The 19,066-nt window shown below is 31.6% G+C and overlaps 2 protein-coding genes and 1 pseudogene across 2 annotated transcripts; all 3 read right to left on the reverse strand.

Annotated features, from left to right (window-relative positions):
* Positions 1-8,735: 8,735 nt before the first annotated feature.
* On the reverse strand, positions 8,736-11,025 carry LOC125595202 (1-aminocyclopropane-1-carboxylate synthase 5-like). Its single transcript, XM_048771096.1, has 3 exons — positions 10,245-11,025; positions 9,960-10,120; positions 8,736-9,861 (listed from the first exon to the last, which is right to left on the reverse strand). The coding sequence occupies exons 1-3, from the start codon at positions 10,521-10,523 to the stop codon at positions 8,889-8,891; spliced, it is 1,413 nt and encodes a 470-aa protein (XP_048627053.1). The 5' UTR covers positions 10,524-11,025; the 3' UTR covers positions 8,736-8,888.
* Positions 11,026-16,687: 5,662 nt separating this feature from the next.
* LOC125595203 lies at positions 16,688-16,787 on the reverse strand (annotated as a pseudogene).
* A 1,586-nt stretch (positions 16,788-18,373) lies between these two features.
* LOC106415788 (basic leucine zipper 4-like) lies at positions 18,374-18,784 on the reverse strand. Its single transcript, XM_013856574.1, has one exon. The coding sequence runs from the start codon at positions 18,782-18,784 to the stop codon at positions 18,374-18,376; it is 411 nt and encodes a 136-aa protein (XP_013712028.1).
* Between the last annotated feature and the right edge of the window lie 282 nt (positions 18,785-19,066).

Raw genomic sequence — 19,066 nt, forward strand, 5'->3', positions numbered from 1 at the left:
GGTTTAGGGTAGAAGGGTTGTAGGGTTTGGTATGGTTTAGGGTTAGAAAGGGTTTAGGGTTAGGGTTTATTAGGGTTAGAAAGGGTTTTAGGGTTGGTGGGTTTAGGTAGGCAGAAGGGTTTAGGGTTTGGTAGATTTTTAGGGTTAGAAAGGGTTTAAGGGGTAGGTAGGGTTTTAGGGTTAGAAAGGGTTTAGTAGGTAGGGGGTTTTAGGGTTAGGTAGGGTTTAGGGTTCGAAAGGGTTTAGGGTTTAGAAAGGGTTTAGGGTACATAGGTAGGTTTTAGGGTTAGGTAAGGTTTAGGGTGGTTGTATGGGGGTTTACGAATTAGGTGGTGGAGGTTTCAGGTTAGGTCGGGTTTAGAATTAGGTAGAGTTTTTAGGGTTGAAAGGGTTTAGGGTTAGAAGGGGTTTAGGTTAGGTAGGGTTTGGGGTTAGTAGGGTTTAGGGCTAGGTAGGGTTTAGGGTTATATGGGGTTTAAGGTTGGGTAGGGTTTAGGGTTTAGAACGGGTTGTTTCGGGTTCGGTAGGGTTTTCGGGTTCGAACGAGTTCAGGGTCGGTAGGGTTTAGGGTTAGTTCGGGTTTCGGGTTGACAGGGTTTCGGTAGGTCGGGTTTGGTTTTCGGTCAGGTATTTCGGGTTAGTAGGGTTCCCTTCGCTGGGGGTTTAGGGGTATTCGGTACGGGTTTGGATTATGTTGCTTTTCGGGTTCGAAACGGGTTTAGGGTAGGTAGGGTTTCGGGTTCGGTAGGGGTTTGGGGTTCTAGGGTTTAGCGGCTAGGTAGGGTTTAGGGGTTTTTGTAGGGTTTAGGGGTTATATAGGGTTTAGGTTAGAAAGAGGGTTTAGTTAGGGTTTAGGGTTAGTAAGGTTTATCGGTTAGGTGGGTTTAGGGGCTAGAAGGGTTTAGGTTAGAACGGTTTTTAGGGTTAGGTAGGGTTTGTAGGTTTGGGTAGGTTATCGGGTTTGGTAGGGTATAGGGCTAGAATGGGTATAGGGCTAGATGGGTTTTAGGTTAGCCAGGGTTTTTCGGTTTAGGTTAGGTAGGTTTCGGGTTAGTAGGGTGTAGGTTAGGGGTTTAGGGTTAGAAGGGTTTAGGTTTAGTAGGGCTTTAGGGTTAGGTCGGGTTTAGTGTCGGTTTCAGTTAGGGTTTAGTGTTTAGGTTTTAGGTCGGGTTTTCGGGTTCGTCGGGTTTACCGTTTAGGGCTAGGTAGGGTTTAGGGATTAGGTTTATGTAGGGTTTAGGGTTAGATAGGGTTAAGGTCTAGGTTTAGGTAGGGTTTAGGTTTAGGTAGTAGGAAAGGTTTAGCGTTTAGTTTAGGTTGGTTTAAGGTTTGGTTTAGAATAATGCTTAGGATTATAGGGTAAGGTTTGTTTGTTTTTTTGTTTATGCATTTAGTGTTGAGTTTTTCGGAGAAAATTTTATATTAATATTATTGATTCATAATTTTTCCTATAATATTAAAATTTTTAACGTATAAAAATATAAAATTTTAATGTATACATTATACATAGGTGAAAAAGAATTCATGAGAATATTACTTTTCCTAAAAAATTTGATGAAATTTTTTTTTTTTGAAAAATAACTAGCGTAAAAATCAAAACAAATATGTTCATCTCTAACTATCAATAAAATTTAATTAACGGGCTATCATGTTTGATTAGTATTCACACATTATATAATTACACTTAAGTTACATAATCAATCATCATATACATAGTTTCTCCAAAAGAGTGAAATAAATTTTATCTCAAATACTTTTCATCAAAAACTTTTAAAATGAAAAAAAAATTAGAAAATAAAAGAAATAAGAAATTAGATATTAGTAGTTCAATTAGAAAACCAAGCGAAGATAATTGTGAAATCAAAACAAACATGTTCTTTGAAGTGAAGAAGCTTGCACAATGTTCTTTGATTAAGATCTTGTAGAGTTTGTTAACATTTGTTTGTGTTCTTGCTCCTTATTACAAGACCCATTTGGCTATTATTGGAAATGTGACTTTGTTAGCATGTAGCTTTCCTTATCGACAGGTAATGTGACTTCGTTTGGTTTCTATTTTTTTTAATCTCTTCGATTGAGACTTCATGTGAAGTTGGCATAGAGGTCTCTCCTCCTTTGTATACAATGGTCGCTCTTTAATTGGATTTGGATATGATTTGATTGTTTTTTTTTGGGTCTTTGTTCTTGAAAATCTGATTGTTTCAAGGTGCTTTGTTACATTTTCCATGTGGCGGTTTGGTTGTTCATTTCATGTTTAGTTTCCTGAGTACTCACTATCCCTTGAAAATCTGAGTGTTTCAAGGTGCTTTGTTACATCCATGTCTTGATTTCTAATGTGTATGGTTTTCATCCTGCGGTTTTATTGTGGGTCCTTTCACTTCCCTCGCCCGTAAGTTATTCCACTTTTTTAATTGTTGATGGAGAGATTTCTTTTTCACATGAGATGATTGTTGTTTCGTTCGACAGTGATCATTTTTCATGCAAGCGTGAGAGAATACCGAATCTCAAGGCACGCTTAAACACATTCCGTGAAGACTAAAGAGTTTCGAGCTGTCTGGCGTAACTACAATGAACGTTTTGGTTTCAGGCTTTGGGGACGGTGAGATTGAAGATTGAACTTCAGTCACGTGGCTCTTTTTACTTATTTCAACACCACTGGATAAGCTCCTAAAGAGATTTGTGGCCAAGAAAAAGTATGAATATAAATGGTGAATCTATGAGTCCAAGGACCAAATCTCAAGAATCTGTTCAACTTACAACAATGCACATTTTGAGGAAGGAGTGGGTTTGGTTTTTGATAGATAAGTCTAATGCACAAGTTTGTGTTTTTTGTTTCTCAGTAGTACAACCACCACCACACAAAAAACAAAAAAATTATATATAATTAAGAAAATAGTGGATCATGCTTAAAGCGGTTTTACTGGATCATACTTGTTTAACTATTCTATGTGTTGATCGAATGATGTTTAACCATATAAGATAGCACATAACCCATTTGATATTTCTTCTTAATCTAATACTATATATCATTATTATTTGAGTGATATATAAATCAAGTTATTCACTCAACATCTAAATTATTTACCAAGAAATTTATCAGGATATAATTGTGATACCACTCAAATTACCTTAAATAGTGAATTACTCTCTCAAATAAGAAGTTCAATTGTAGTACTTAGAGATCGAATCCACAAGGAGCTAGGGAACCTATTTTATTTAAACCTCCTATTTTTTATTTTCCATTTTTCTTTAATATAGGAAAACAGTATTTTTCTATTTTTGATTTTTTATCAAAAGATATGTGTTAACACTTATGAAAATATTGAATTTTTCGGTAAATGCTCTATATACTGAAGCCTATGATATTTAGTATTTTTAAAAATTTCTATACACATTCCAAATTTATATTAATGTATATTAAATTATCTTTCATCATACATGGGCATCGTTTTAATATTTTGTCAATTAATTTGGTAAAACTTCATAATACTTCATAAATTGGTGAACTAACCACTATAAAATCATTATTCTCTAGAAAAACAAAGACAACAAAGGTTCCAAACCTCTTTGACCTTCATCATATGTTAGTGAATGATGAAAATATGCATTAAAACACAATTTTTCATATTTTTGATTTTTTCTCAAAAATCTATGTATTAACCCCAACGAAAATATTGAATTTTCGGTAAATGCTTTATATACTAAAGCCTATGATATTTAGTATTTTTAAAAATTTCTAAAAACATTCTAAATTTGTATTAATGTATATTAAACTCTCTTTCATGGTACATGGGCATCGTTTTAATATTTTGTCAATTAATTTGGTAAAACTTCATAATACTCCCTAAATTGGTGAACTAACCACTATAAAATCATTATTCTCTAGAAAAACAAAGACAACAAAGGTTTCAAACCTCTTTGACCTTCATCATATGTTAGTGAATGATGAAACTATGCATTAAAACACAATTTTTCATATTTTTAAAATTTTCTCAAAAATCTATGTGTTAACCCCAACGAAAATATTAAATTTTTCGGTAAATGCTCTATATACTAAAGCCTAAGATCTTTAGTGTTGTCTTAAAATTTCTAAACACATTCTACATTAGTAGTAATGTATATTAAACTCTCTTGTATGGTCCATGTGCATCGTTTTAATTTTTTTATCAATTATTTAGTAAAACTTCATAATACTCCCTAAATTGGTGGATTAACCACTATAAAATCGCTATTTTCTAGAAAAAACGGAGACAACAAAGGTTCAAAACCTCTTTGACCTTCATAATATGTAAGTGCATGATGTAACTATGCATTAAAACAGTATTTTCATATTTAAGAATTTTTCTCAAAATTTATGTGTTAACCCTACGACAATATTGAATTTTTCGGTAAATGCTCTATATACTGAAGCCTATGATATATTAAACTCTCTTTCATGGTACATGGGCATCATTTTTATTTTTTCAGTTAATTTAGTAAAAATTCATAATACTACCTAAATTGGTGGACTAACCACTATAAAATCTCTATATTATAGAGACACGAAGACAACAAAAGTTCCAAACCTCTTTGAACTTTATCATATGTTAGTGAATGATACAAATATGCATTAAAACAGTATTTACCTTTTTGAATTTTTATCAAAATCTATGTGTTAAACCCTACGAAAATATTGAATTTTTCGGTAAATTCTATATACTGAAGCCTATGATATTTAGTGTTTTTAAAAATTTCTAAACACATTTTAAATTTGTATTAATTTATATTAAACTCTCTTTCATGATACATGGGCATCATTTTAATATTTTGTCAATTAATTTGGTAAAACTTAATAACACTCCCTAAATTGGTTGACTAGCCACTATAAAATCGTTATTCTCTAGAAAAAGAAAGATAACAAAGGTTTCAAACCTCTTTGACATTCATCATATGTTAGTGAATGATGCAACTATGCATTAAAACATAATTTTTCATATTTTTGAATTTTTCTTAAAATCTATGTGTTAACCCCGAACGAAAATATTAATTTTTTTGGTAAATGCTCAATATACTGAAACCTAAGATCTTTAGTGTTGTTTTAAAATTTCTAAACACATTCTATATTTTTAGTAATGTATACTAAACTCTCTTTTTTGATCAAAAAAAAACTGTCTTTTATGGTCCATGTGCATCGTTTTAATTTTTTTGTCAATTATTTATTAAAACTTAAAAATACTCCCTAAATTGATGGACTAACCACTATAAAATCGCTATTCTCTAGAAAAATAGAGACAACAAAGGTTCAAAACCTCTTTGACCCTCATCATATGTTAGTGTATGATGTAACTATGCATTAAAATAGTATTTTAATATTTATGAATTTTTCTAAAAATCTATGTGTTACCCCCCTACGAAAATATTGAATGTTTCGGTAAAAGCTCTATGTATTGAAGCCTATGATATTTAGTGTTGCTTTAAAAATTTAAAAAACATTCTAAATTTGTATTAATTTATATTAAACTCTCTTTCATGGTACATGGACATCATTTTTATTTTTTCAGTTAATTTAGTAAAACTTCATAATACTACCTAAATTGGTGGATTAACCACTATAAAATCGCTATATTATAGAGACATGAAGACAACAAAAGTTCCAAACCTCTTTGAACTTCATCATATGTTAGTGAATGATACAAATATGCATTAAAACAGTATTTTCCTATTTTTGAATTTTTATCAAAATCTATGTGTTAACCCCCTACGAAAAAATTGAATTTTTCGTTAAATGCTCTTTATACTGAAGCCTAAAATCTTTAATGTTGTTGTAAATTTTCTAAACACATTTTAAATTTGTAGTAATGTATATTAAACTCTCTTCTATGGTACATGGGCATCGTTTTAATATTTTTTCAATTAATTTAATATAACTTCATATTACTCCCTAAATTAGTGGACTAACCACTATAAAATCGTTATTCTCTAGAAAAACAGGGATAACAAAGGGTTCCAAACCTCTTTGACATTCATCATATGTTAGTAAATGATGCAACTATGCATTAAAACAGTATCTACATATATTTGAATTTTTCTTAAAATCTATGTGTTTTTTGGTAATATTTAGTTTGTCGGTAAATGTTCTATATACTGAAGTCTATGATATTTAGTGTTTTTAAAAATTTCTAAACACATTATAAATTTGTATTAATGTATATTAAACTTTCTTTCATGCTGCATGGGCATCGTTTTAATTTTTTGTCAGTTATTTTAGTTAAACTTCATTATAGTCTTCTAAATTGGTGGACTAACCACTATAAAATCGTTATTTTCTAGAGAAACGTAAACAACAAAAGTTTCAAACCTCTTTGACCTTCGTCATATGTTAGTAAAGGATACAACTATTCATTAAAACAGTATTTTCATATTTTTGATTTTTTCTCAAAATCTATGTGTTAATAACCCCTACGAAAATATTGAATTTTTCGGTAAATGCTCTATATACTAAAGCCTATGATCTTTAATATATTGTTTTAAAATTTATAAACACATTTAACATCTGTATTAATGTACATTAAACTCTCTTTCATGGTACATGGATATTGTTTTAATTTTTTGTCAGTTAATTTAGTAAAACTTCATAACACTCCCTAAATTGGTGGACTAACCACTATAAAATCACTATTTTCTAAAGAAACGAAGACAACAAAAGTTTCAAACCTCTTTAATCTGCATCATATGTTAGTGAATTATGCAACTATGTATTAAAACAGTATTTTGAATTTTTGAATTTTTCTCAAAATCTATGTGTTAACAACACCTACGAAAATATTGAGTTTTCTATAAATGTTATGATCTTTAGTGTTGTTTTAAAACTTCAAAACACATTATACATTTGTATTAATGTATATTAAACTCTATTTCATTGTACATGGGCATCGTTTTAATTTTTTGTCAATTAATTTAGTAAAATTTCATAATACTCCCTAGTTTGATGGACCAACGATTATAAAATCGCTATATTCTAGAGACTCGGAGACAACAAAAAGTTTCAAACTTCTTTGAACTTAATCATATGTTAGTGAATGATGTAACTAATTGTTAAAACAGTATTTTCATATTTTTGAATTTTTCTGAAAATCTAGGTGTTAACAACCCCTACAAAAATATTGAATTTTTTCGGTAAATGATCTATATACTGAAGGCTATGATCTTCAGTGTTGATTTAGAATTTATAAACACATTCTACATTTTTATTATTATATATTATACTCTCTTTCTTGGTACATAGGCATCATTTTAATTTTTTGTCAATTAATTTAGTAAAACTTCATAATACTCTCTAAATTGGTAGATTAACCATTATAAAATTGTTATTTTCTAGAGAAACGGAGACAATAAAAGTTCCAAACCTCTTTGAACTTCATCATATGTTAGTGAATGATGCAACTATGCATTAAAACAGTATTTTCATATTTTTTATTTTTTTCTCAAAATCTATGTGTTAACTAACCCCTACGAAAATAATAAATTTTTCGGTAAATGCTCTATATACTGAAGCCTATGATATTTATTGTTGTTTTAAATTTTTAAACACATTCTAAATTTTTATTAATGTATATTAAACTCTCTTTCATGGTACATGGGCATCGCTTTAATTTTTTATCAGTTAATTTAGTAGAACTTCATAATACTCTCTAAATTGGTAGTTTAACTACTATAAAATCTCTATTTTCTAGAGAAACGGAGACAACAAAAGTTTCAAACCTCTTTGAACTTCATCATATGTTAGTAAAGGATGCAACTACGCATTAAAACAGTATTTGCAAATTTTAAATTTTTCTCAAAATTTATGTGTTAACCCCTACGATAATATTGAATTTTTCGATAAATGCTCTATATACTGAAGCCTATGATCTTTAGTGTTATTTTAAAATTTCTAAACACATTCTAAATTTTTATTAATGTATATTAAACTATCTTTCATGGTACATGGGCATCTTTTTATTTTTTGTCAATTAATTTAGTAAAATTTCATAATACTCCCTACATTGGTGGACCGACCACTATAAAATCATTATTTTCTAGAGAAACGAAAACAACAAAAGTTTCAAACCTCTTTGAACTTCATCATATGTTAGTGAAGGATGCAACTATGCGTTAAAACAATATTTTCATATTTTTGAAATTTTCTCAAAATTTATGTGTTAACAACCCTTACAAAAATATTGAATTTTCGGTAAATGCTCTATATACTGAAGTCTATGATTTTTAGTGTTGTTTTAAAATTTATAAATACATTCTACATTTGTATTAATGTATATTAAACTCTCTTTCATGGTAAATGGACATCGTTTTAATTTTTTGTCAATTAATTTAGTAAAACTTCATAATACTCCCTAAATAAGTGGACTAACTATTATAAAATCGATATTCTCTAGAAAAATAGAGACAACAAAGATTTCAAACATCTTTAACATTCATTATATGGTAGTGAATGATGCAACTATGCATTAAAACATACTTATATTAAAGAATGTATCACAAGCTGTTCAGAAATCAATACAAATTACATAAACACATATTATTGGAATATTAATATATTAAAAGAGTGAATTACACAATACATGCAAACTTTTAATTAAAATTACAACCGGATATATATATAGCCACTGCAAATCCACATTCGGACTGAGTGCATTTTTTAACACATAACGACACTTACAGTAACAATTTTACACCCGAAAAATTGCATAAAATACCCAAACATTTATGAATATTACACATATATAATGATATTATATATATCTTGGAAAATGAAAAAATACTTCTCCAAAATATAAAAAAATGAAGGAAATAAAGAAGAAAAAACCTTGGAAGACTTTGTTGTCGTCTCAAACTCAGGGAGATGAATAATTTCATCGCTCATCAGGCACACGGTCGGACCATGAAACCCGGAAAACCCAGTTAGAGACTGTCTTCTTCCTCAAACTCTTGAGCCTTTCATGGCTGCTTCTTGATATCATCCGTCCACAGTCTGTGGACTCTACGAATGTTTTGAGCCTCTTCAAGGCCAAATCGAGTGTACCCTCGCTCATATTAGCGAAACAAACCCTAAACCAACCCGGTTCGGTGCAGTGACACGACGAACCGGGTGAGATGTTTAGTTTCACGTTGTAGACAATCTTTTTCCAGAGGTCGAGCTCTGCTTCGAATGTGTTTGTGTCCAAGAGGTGTCTCATGTCGACCCAACAGAACAAACCCGCATTGCTTCTCAAGCAAGTAATCCCCGCGGACTCAAGACCAGACACTAGGCGCTTTTGTCTGGACTTGAGCCGTTTCTGATTCTCCTCGAGGTATTGGCTTGTGAACTTTTTGTCTGAGAGCAATGCAGAGAGAAGGTATTGAGTCTGAGAAGAAACAAGACCGAAACTCGACATTTTTGTCGCTGCGGAAACGATCATTTCATCGTTGGAGTAGATCGCTCCCACGCGGAAACCAGGAAGCCCTAGATCTTTGGAAAGGCTGTAAACGACGTGGACTCTTTTAGAAACCTCGGTGTTTTCGAGTTTCTTGTCTTTCAAGACATCCATCACGCTTATGAACTGTTCAAACCCGAACATAGTGCCTGAGTAGATCTCGTCGCTGATGAGATGAATGTTCTTGGAAGTGATGAAGTCAACGAGAAGGTTAAGTTCACGTCTGGTCAACGCAGTGCCAAGTGGGTTCGATGGATTCGTGACAAGAACTCCTTTGACTTTGAGATCAAGTTTGTGGGCTTGTTGGTAAGCTTGTTGAAGAGCTGCTTCCGTGATTTGGAAGCCATTGGAGCTTGAGCAGTGAATCGGCACGATCTCAGCTCCAGTTCTCCATTTAAGATCTCTATCAAATCTGTAATCATTAAAAAGCCAAAGCGTAAACAAGAGAGTTTTTAATGAGTTTACTTGGAATCCAAGTAAAGTGGAGCTAGGGTTATAATTGTAACTTACCCAGGATAGTAAGGAGTAGGCAAGAGGAAAGCATCGCCAGGCTCAGCGAGACAAAACATGAGTGTCTCGTTCGCTGAGGTCGAACCAGCGGCTAAAACAATCTTTTTGGGATCAAATGTGACTCTGTTTCCTCTTATCTCTTCCATGAACTCAGCCATAGCCTATAAAAAAAAAAGAGAAAATACATACGTTCATGAGAATTGAGAAAATAATTTCATTACTTGCGATACAAGTTATTAGGTTTATGTCTCTTATCCAATTTAAAGAAAACAAAATAAAGCTTACTTTTTTGAATTCAGGCATGCCGTGATAGTCTTGAAAGAGAGCAAGCTCTCTGAAAATGGATTGACCGTTCCTCTTGAGACTAGCTGCGTCTGGGTTCCTAGCTAACCATGACTCGATGAGATCGAAACATAGCTGATTTTCGGCAAGACCCATCTGGATCATCCCATTAGGGTTCTTGATCTCATCGTAAGGATTCTTCTCGTACTCTTCCCATCCCAAGAAGTAGGATGAGTCTTGTCCATGACCGTTGCCTGTCACTTTTGTTGAAAGCTGTTTCATTTTTCTGATTTTATGTCAAGAAATTTTGGTCGAAGAGAGAATTAATGAGAGGAAAGAGAGAGAGAGAGAGAACAAAAAAAGAGATCTTGGTTTAGGGTTTAAGCTGGTGAAGAGTGAGATGTGTTTGAAGAATCAATGGGTATGTTGAGGGATATATATAGATAACAATCTTACGACATTTTATCCCAAAAAATAAAAAAGTGTGACAAAAGAATCAGAAACTAGACACTCTTTTGACCGCCCAGACATTAACACATTTTTAGTAAATTTTCGTTAAGACATGTGAGACAATTTATTTTATTGTGTTTTATTACGACTCTAACAATCATTCAGCTATTATTTGATGAGAATTGATATTCAATATATTGCAATATAGAGCTTTATACTATATGAAAATAAGAGTGATCCATTATTGAACTTCTATTTATTATTGCATTCACACATACGGCGATAAATCTTAGTATTGGTTTTATTCAGAAAGTTTCAATTATACATACACACAAAATTAAATGATAGAATTTGAGCTGAGTTCCCTGATTAATTTGTTCGTTTCCTAGGATTTGAATATTAAATAATTTTAGTAGGGATAAGAAATAAAACGATAATATATTATTAAAATAATGATATTAAGTTTAATTAAATGATTAACCTTTACGCGTTTCCGTCACCGCCGGACCGCCCTTGTTATGACCATCATTTAGGGACCAAATATGCCAATTAAAAAAAGCAAACTCATATGCCATATATAAATGGTTTATTTATAAAAATCGAATTACTATTATTTTATTTTTTTGTAGTTATGGTAATAACAACAGAATCCCGCTCAATGGAGTTAGATATCAACTCATGAACTAATATGCAGTCTACGTACCCTTTCTTCAATATTGTTTGTTGTCTTTTTCCAATACTAATGACTTGTAAATCAACTACTAAATACAGATGGTAAAACTATCAGATATCATTTCTACGAATATTGTGACATAACACGAAATTTTCTTATCATAACTAGTGTCAACAGAGTTATATAAATACTAATAAAATAAAATAAAAAGTGGTAAACGTAAAATTAGAAAGCAAGGAAAATAACATACAAGAAAAAGGAAGAGAGACAAGTGGGGATCAAAAGTAATGCTCATGAATCGCTTGAAGAAATTGTATTATCTCATTAAGTTGATCGTGTATACGTATGCATGTACATATATATACATCTAAAATACATATATTTATACTGAAGATGGTAAGTCAAAGAGAACCATTTATGCTCCCTATACTAGCTAGTAGTCCTGAATAAGTTGGTCCGCCTTTAATTTTTTTCTCCGGTCATATTGACATCGACTTGTCAATTTGGTGGGATCATTTTCATGCAATGCAAGTATACCTTTTTCACGACTAGCCATGATCGACGTATACTTTCTTTTTTAGCAAAGATCGACGTATATATGTACTAATGTATATCAATAGAAGTATATAACAAAGTATGACGTTTTAGCATAAATCTGTAGATCAATCAGATTCCAATTTTGAGAGAAAACATGGACTTGTATATATTGAGCCACATTGTTGCATATTTCGATAACCAACGAAGTTGATGATTCTGGGATGGTAACCATGGAAAAGTGTATGACCAGAAGAAGACTATATATTTAAAATAAATTTATCTCTGGTTGGAAGAAGGAATTAATGTCTTCATCAAAAAGAAGGAATTTATATTTTTATATGTGGTTTTTACTGAACTTATTTTCATCCCGCATATATGAATTTAAGAAATTGAAAAGCATATATTTCTGAACTGTTTTTCTGAAGAAGAAAAAAAAGCACAAGTAGGTTGCGCAACGAGTTATTCAAACATGGGATTTAAAATGGTGATCTATTAATTTGGACATAGGTTAATATGATTACTTAACATTTAATCAATCTAGTTGCGTTAAATTTAACAAACAAAATCAGGTGGACGAGATCAAGGCAATGCTGGTAGGCTGGTAGCCGCTGGTTTATATAACTTATCCCCCAGATTTTCAAGTGACGTTGTTCGATTTAAGTTTGACTCCAACGATCAACTAACTTAACTGAATATTCTTTGGTAGGTATTATATAGTGGTTATTGTTTCTCTAAAATAATAAAACCCTCAACGTCAAGAAACGTTATCTTATAGCAATATCTAAGATACATTTAAAAATAATAATGAATGAGACATTGCGATTTTCTCAAATTATTTTTCAAGATTTCATAAATATCAAACTGATTTGATTGGTGCGGCCAAAATGGGTCCTTGAATAACAACTTCTAATAATGATAAAAATAAAAAGCAAAACGACCCATTGAAACTAGCATGTGAAATCATCATACTGATGATGATGAAGCCATATATTTCGGTATTTATCATCTTAGTCTTGATTGCGTTTCCTGAAACTACCAAAAGATATCATATCAACCTGATAAATGCAATCATATAATTAATATCACATAATAGTTTTAGATTTAAAATTAATTTTAAAAATCAAATCAGAACATATTTTTATTATATATCATTAAAAATAGATTTGTTAGATTTTTATATTATAGATTATTATATTAGAAGAAAGGGAATATGGGCAATGTTTTTAAACCCGACCCGGACACTGAACCGGACGACTTACCGGGTTGCTGGGTCACTGGGTCGACTGCGGGTGAACCACGGATGAACCGCAAGTTAATAAATGAATTAATTTTATTATATAATAATATATCAGCTATGTAAATAAAAATATAAAAACTAAATTTAAATATTTTCTAATTTTTTTTTAAAACATAAAATAATAGTTTGGATATGTATATATTTTATACTTAAAACATTTAAAAAATACTTAACTTTAGTTTTTATATTTTTATTTTCATTTGACATACAAAATATCAAAAAATAGTTTAGACTATTTAAAATTTTCTCTAACAAGGTAAGAGTTATGACATCTAAAAAATCAAAACATAAAATTTATAAATATTTAAATGTTTAATGTGAATAATAAATTAAACTTCAAATACAAATAAACCAAAAGTAAAAGATCATTGTAATAAATTGTTAATAACGGAAATAAACTAACACTAAATCACATCAACTAATTTTGGTTTTCTCTACCATGGTTCATTTCATTTTCTTTATGTCATATGGCATAGTAAAGTTTTCATCAAAATCTAAAAATCAGAGATAATAAAACTGAAAAGAAAAAACCAACTTTTTTGTCAGCACCTAACTTCTTAGTTGGAAACTTAGAATATAAAACATATCTGAAAACATAATTAAAACTAAAAAAAGAGAAGTAAAAATTATTTATTGGTTGAACCCGTGGTTCAACCGGCATCGGGTTCCGGGTTTTACTGGGTTTTTACGGGTTTTTGCGGGTTTCTAAATATTGGGTTTTTTACAAAACCCAAACCGGATTTTTTCTGGGTCACCGGATTTACCGGTTCAACCGCGGGTCCGGGTCGGATTTCAAAACACTGAATATGGGAGAATAATATTATCTCAACAATTTGTTTGATGAATTCAAGTTTAATCAAAACAAGTACTGTAAATTATTTTTGAACAAATCATAATCTGATATTTTGATAAATAATCGTGATAATACTTCTTTAAAAAATATATATGAAGAAAAAAAAGAAACTGCTAAAGTTTGAACTGTATGTAGTATATGGAAATTTTTCTCTAAATTTATTTGATCTGGTTATAGATATCAGATGGAAAAAGTTATGTATATATTTGTCTTATATTTAAATGTTTTATAAAATAAGAAAAAAGTTTAAAAATAAGAGAGGAGGTAGAGACGTGAGGGAGGCACATGGAGATGCAGTAGAAATAGGGTTTAAGAATGCATGTGAACAGTATAGGTTATAAGACCCTACCCACCCCCAAATCCCTACATCAAACAACAACATTTTGTGACAACCATCGTGATCTTTCTTCCTTCCATTTTTGTTTTAGTTAATAGCCACTACTCATGTTCCAAAAATTGAAAACGTGGGTCCCATAAAACTCTCAAAACCTGATATGTGTTTTGTATTTTGAATGTTTAGTGAATCTTCATTCCAACTGATCTCTCTTGTCTAATTGAGGTTGTAATTCACCTTTTCGGGTGAAACAACGTTTTATAGATTCTTAGTCTCCGTCAAAGTGAAATGTGGTTCACTATAAGCAAGATTCATGAATTAGAATTATGAAAAAAAAACTTTCTGCTATGATTTCATCCATGGTTTGAATATTTTTACTATGATTCCAATTATTTTAGACATAATCAGTCACGGTAAATATCCTAAATAAAATATTTGGTAATAAATTTTTGAGGATTATTGTAGTTTCGGTTCAAAATTATTCTGCATGCTATTAAAAGAAAAATAAAATATTTGGCTTTTTAATACATATTTTGTGACATCTTATTTGGAATTATAAAATTTACATGTTTCACGAGAGAAGAGAAGGAACGATAAACCAATTGGGTAGGTCATATGACTATATCAAAGCCAATGATAAACCAAATAAATACTTTGATGAAATAAAGAAAAATATTCCCACCTGCATTAGATACCACCATGTTAACAAACAGCATGGTCAACTTATGTTTATGTCTTTACACCATTGTGTGTCTCCCCCCCTCGTTTTCCATATTCATAAAACCTAGGCTGTGTTTTTTGTTTGTTTGTTTGTCATTTTGGACAAACAGTTCCATTTTGTAACCTACTGTGGATTGTATGCAAATGTAAAAATGATTCATTTAGGCTACTCTAATATATATCATAAGATTAGCCCGTGTTTTGGCTAAGTCAAGAGAGAAACCTATATGCCTAATGTAACCTGGACCATTCTTATAGTGCCTATACATTTCAATTAACATATGGACTTTATCATTGGGCCTAATACATTTAATCAGATCAAGCAGAGAGGGAGCAGTGCACAGGCCTCTTCTTGACTTGTAGAGTAACTAGAGTTGCCTCTAACCTTAGACATGCCTCTTCTTGATTTGTCTATCAGATTTTAAAATGAAACAAATGCAGGCTAATTTATTAAATATATTTAAAACTTGTTGAAAAAGTTTAAATATATTAAATTAAGAATCAAATAGTTGAGAATGTGTTACAACTTACAATCTTGTGGAACTTTTCTATTACCTTCTACGGAGGGAAAAATACATAACAGAGAGGAGATATATCTAATATCTGGTATGATGCTTTTCAAAACCAGTAATAATTATAAGATTAGAATCGAGAAACAAAACTCCACCAAGGAAAAGCATGCATACATACAAAACTTTGGTTACCAAAGATCTCAGATCCGACAAAATACGTGTGTGAACGCTTTTCTTTCTTTTCCAAAGCTTAGAAAATTTCACTAGCGGAGAGCTTCCTAGTGTTTATTGTCAAACATAACATTGTGTTGGTTTTTGATACCGCTTGTGCGTCTAACTGGAGACGTGAGGAACCGACGAAACATATGGTTACTGGTAAAACTTTTGAGATAATTGGATTTTTATTGTCAACAGACATTGGTTAGGCTTGTAATAGCGCATGCAAGCATTTTTCCAACGATAGGTAAGAAAGATAAAAAAGTTTAGGCGTGGACCAGCAAAATATTCGACCCCAATTTAGTAGAAACAAAATATAGATTCAAACTCAAACAAAATGATCAAAGCTTTTTATACGAAAAAGACTTAAAAATAACGTGAGTATTCTTTGCTTTTATGTGATTATAGTACAAGTTAAAACACAATTTGTAAGTTATGATAATCATGGATGCAAGCATATTTTTAGTTTATGCTAGTGGACCAGCAAAAAGATCAACTTCAGTTTAGGTTCATGTCCGTCTCCAAATATAAAGCCCAAATATGATTATTGATTTCTTTGTTCAAGCCCAAAATTATTCTTGGATTAAAGTCCCGTGGCAAGTCATATGATTTAAAACTACAGTTCGTATAAAATTTTACATTACGGGCAAAAAGGCTCAAAACCATAAAGCATTGTCCACTCTTAATATCATATCAAAGAGACATCTTTGATGGAAGTTACCTTTGTCAAACTGTTCTTTACAATTAGAATATAAAATTTCACATACAAGTATGATAGAGGTACATTGAATACAAAAAAATTAGCTTAGTAAATATTTGGAAATTGTTTTTCGAAAAAAAAAGACGTTTGAGAAGAGAGCTCATATTCTATGGGTGTATAATAAGTCTATCATGCCCAGAAATTGAGCAAATCAGATTTTTTTGATTCTTGTGGTTTATAATCACTGCTCTCTTCTCCAATCGATTTTGAAACAAATAAAATCACAGCACAAACTTTTTTTTAAAAAAAAGTCAATAAAATCGGCAACGAACATCATGAATTGAAAAAAAAACATATTTTAATTCTGAAAGAGAGAAAATAATAGAACATAAGAATAACAAAGACCCTCTTTTTGTTTCTGCTATAGAGGTTGATGCTGGAGATGGTGTTTAGTGGCTCTTTATATACCCGACAGAGCAAGCTAGGGTTTCATTGGGCTTTTATAGGCTTTTAATAATTTCAATTGTATATCAATGGGCCTGATTTTATGGGTCTTATTAGCTTATAGTTGTGATGGGTCTTATTACTCACGCTGACTTGCTCTCTAGTATTTATAAACTGTTTACGCTAGAATACACGGCACTGAGTTTGGAATGTGAAATGTGCTTGTCATGTGTAAATATGCAACAAAAAAAAAAAAAACGTTTCTGGAAACATTTTCAAAAGCATCTTATCATGAACAAATTAAAGTTACTTTTAAGCTGTTGAATGTTCTTGTTTATTAGAAACAGTTGAAAGAGTAGAGTAACTTGGACCATATATATACAAGGTCACATTTCAGCCATGTTTTTAGTTTATATTTTAGTTTTAAAATAGCTTATAATTAATTCTCTTGTTTTTTTTTTACAAACAAAACATTATAATTTCGGTTTGATACTATATAATCAGGTGGACGACCAGTCGTTTAGTTTTCCACAATTTGATAGGTTTTATGCGAATTCGACTATGTATTAACGTACTTAATTACGTAGTAAGTTATCATAGTATAGATTCATCAAAATATCAAATGCTTTGGGGGAGGAAAGCAAAAGCATTTGAAAAGGAAAAGGAAAAGCGAGATTAGATTTCTTGTAAAAAGTTAGCTTTTGCTTTCTTTTTGATCGAATTTTGGAGATTTGGAACTCTTGGACCCCCCCCCCCCCCCCCCCCCCCCCCCCCCCCTCTTCAAATTTGTCATTACTCTCTCTTTTCCACAATTGATCGATTAGATTTGTCAAAAAAAAAAAAAGAGAAATAAAGGTCTAAAGTGCACTTAATTAAGTCATGACTGGTGGACATATGATTATGAGGTCACCAGAAAATTCCTATCTTGAATGTCTTAATATTTTGAAACAATCCACCTGTTAAATTCATATACATTAAATCATATTCAAGCGAACGTGAATCGTTAGGGTTATAATTTTGTCATGTACATATATAAATCTCAGTTCCCACCAATTAATATATTATCGACATTAGCGGCTATGTAGCATTTATGTTGTTTTCAGCGACCTAGAATATCGTATACTCCATAATCCATATAATATCATAACCAGTTTAAAAAAAAGTTAATAAGAAGAGAAAGACTCCCATATAACCTAACAAATAGTAAATATCCTATGCCTTACTTGAAACGTATTTACAACATGTAAAATACTAATCGTTTTTACCTAATTAGTAGTAAATACCCTATCCATTGATTCTGGAAACTTAGTTACAAACTAAACATAAAATACTAATAGTATTTCGTACATATTTCCTTTGTGTCGACAACGAATAGTATAGTTTATCCTCGTAAATCTCAAATTACGTGATCTCTCAGCATTGACGGATTCTGATGGACCGTTACAACAGTACTGTTAACGCACGACCAAGTGGCACACGTTGAGCTCTGCTGGATTTGTCGCAGCACCAAAGCTTGTCTTAAGCTCATCAGCTTCTCATGTAGAATTTGGTTTTCCACTCGTAGACGATCATTTTCCATATTCGCGCCTTGACAATGGTGCATAACGTACCGGAGCTGGTTTTCTAGTTCTCGGTTCTCGGTATTGAGCTGGTTAAGCTGGCTTCTCAAGTCGTCTAGATATTTTTGTTTCTTCATCCTTGACCGCCTAGCAGATTCCGGATTTGATTTTTTCCGTTTCTTTTGCCGCTCATCCTTTTTAGGGAAGAAAACGTTCAAACCGGTCAGGTTAGAAGGTCTGTCTTCCATACCAGGACAGGGGTCGCTTTTGTTTAGAACTTGACATGAGTTTGTTTTCTCAACAGCAGGATCACTTCCACGGGACAGACCGGTGAATTAAAGATGGAGAATATATCTGACGCGTCGTCCCAGGGAGTGAATCTAGTTTCCAATGTCTGTAAATGATTGGCAACTATCTGTTGAGATAAGAAACCTGGTAAAATTGAAGACATAATAAAACCAAATTTAAAACGAAACAAAATAGTTTTTTCAAAATGCTATATGAAAGGAAGAGTAGAAGGGGAAAAGGGA

The sequence above is a fragment of the Brassica napus genome, unplaced genomic scaffold (genome assembly GCF_020379485.1).
Source record: "Brassica napus cultivar Da-Ae unplaced genomic scaffold, Da-Ae ScsIHWf_1002;HRSCAF=1408, whole genome shotgun sequence".
Lineage (NCBI taxonomy): Eukaryota > Viridiplantae > Streptophyta > Magnoliopsida > Brassicales > Brassicaceae > Brassica > Brassica napus.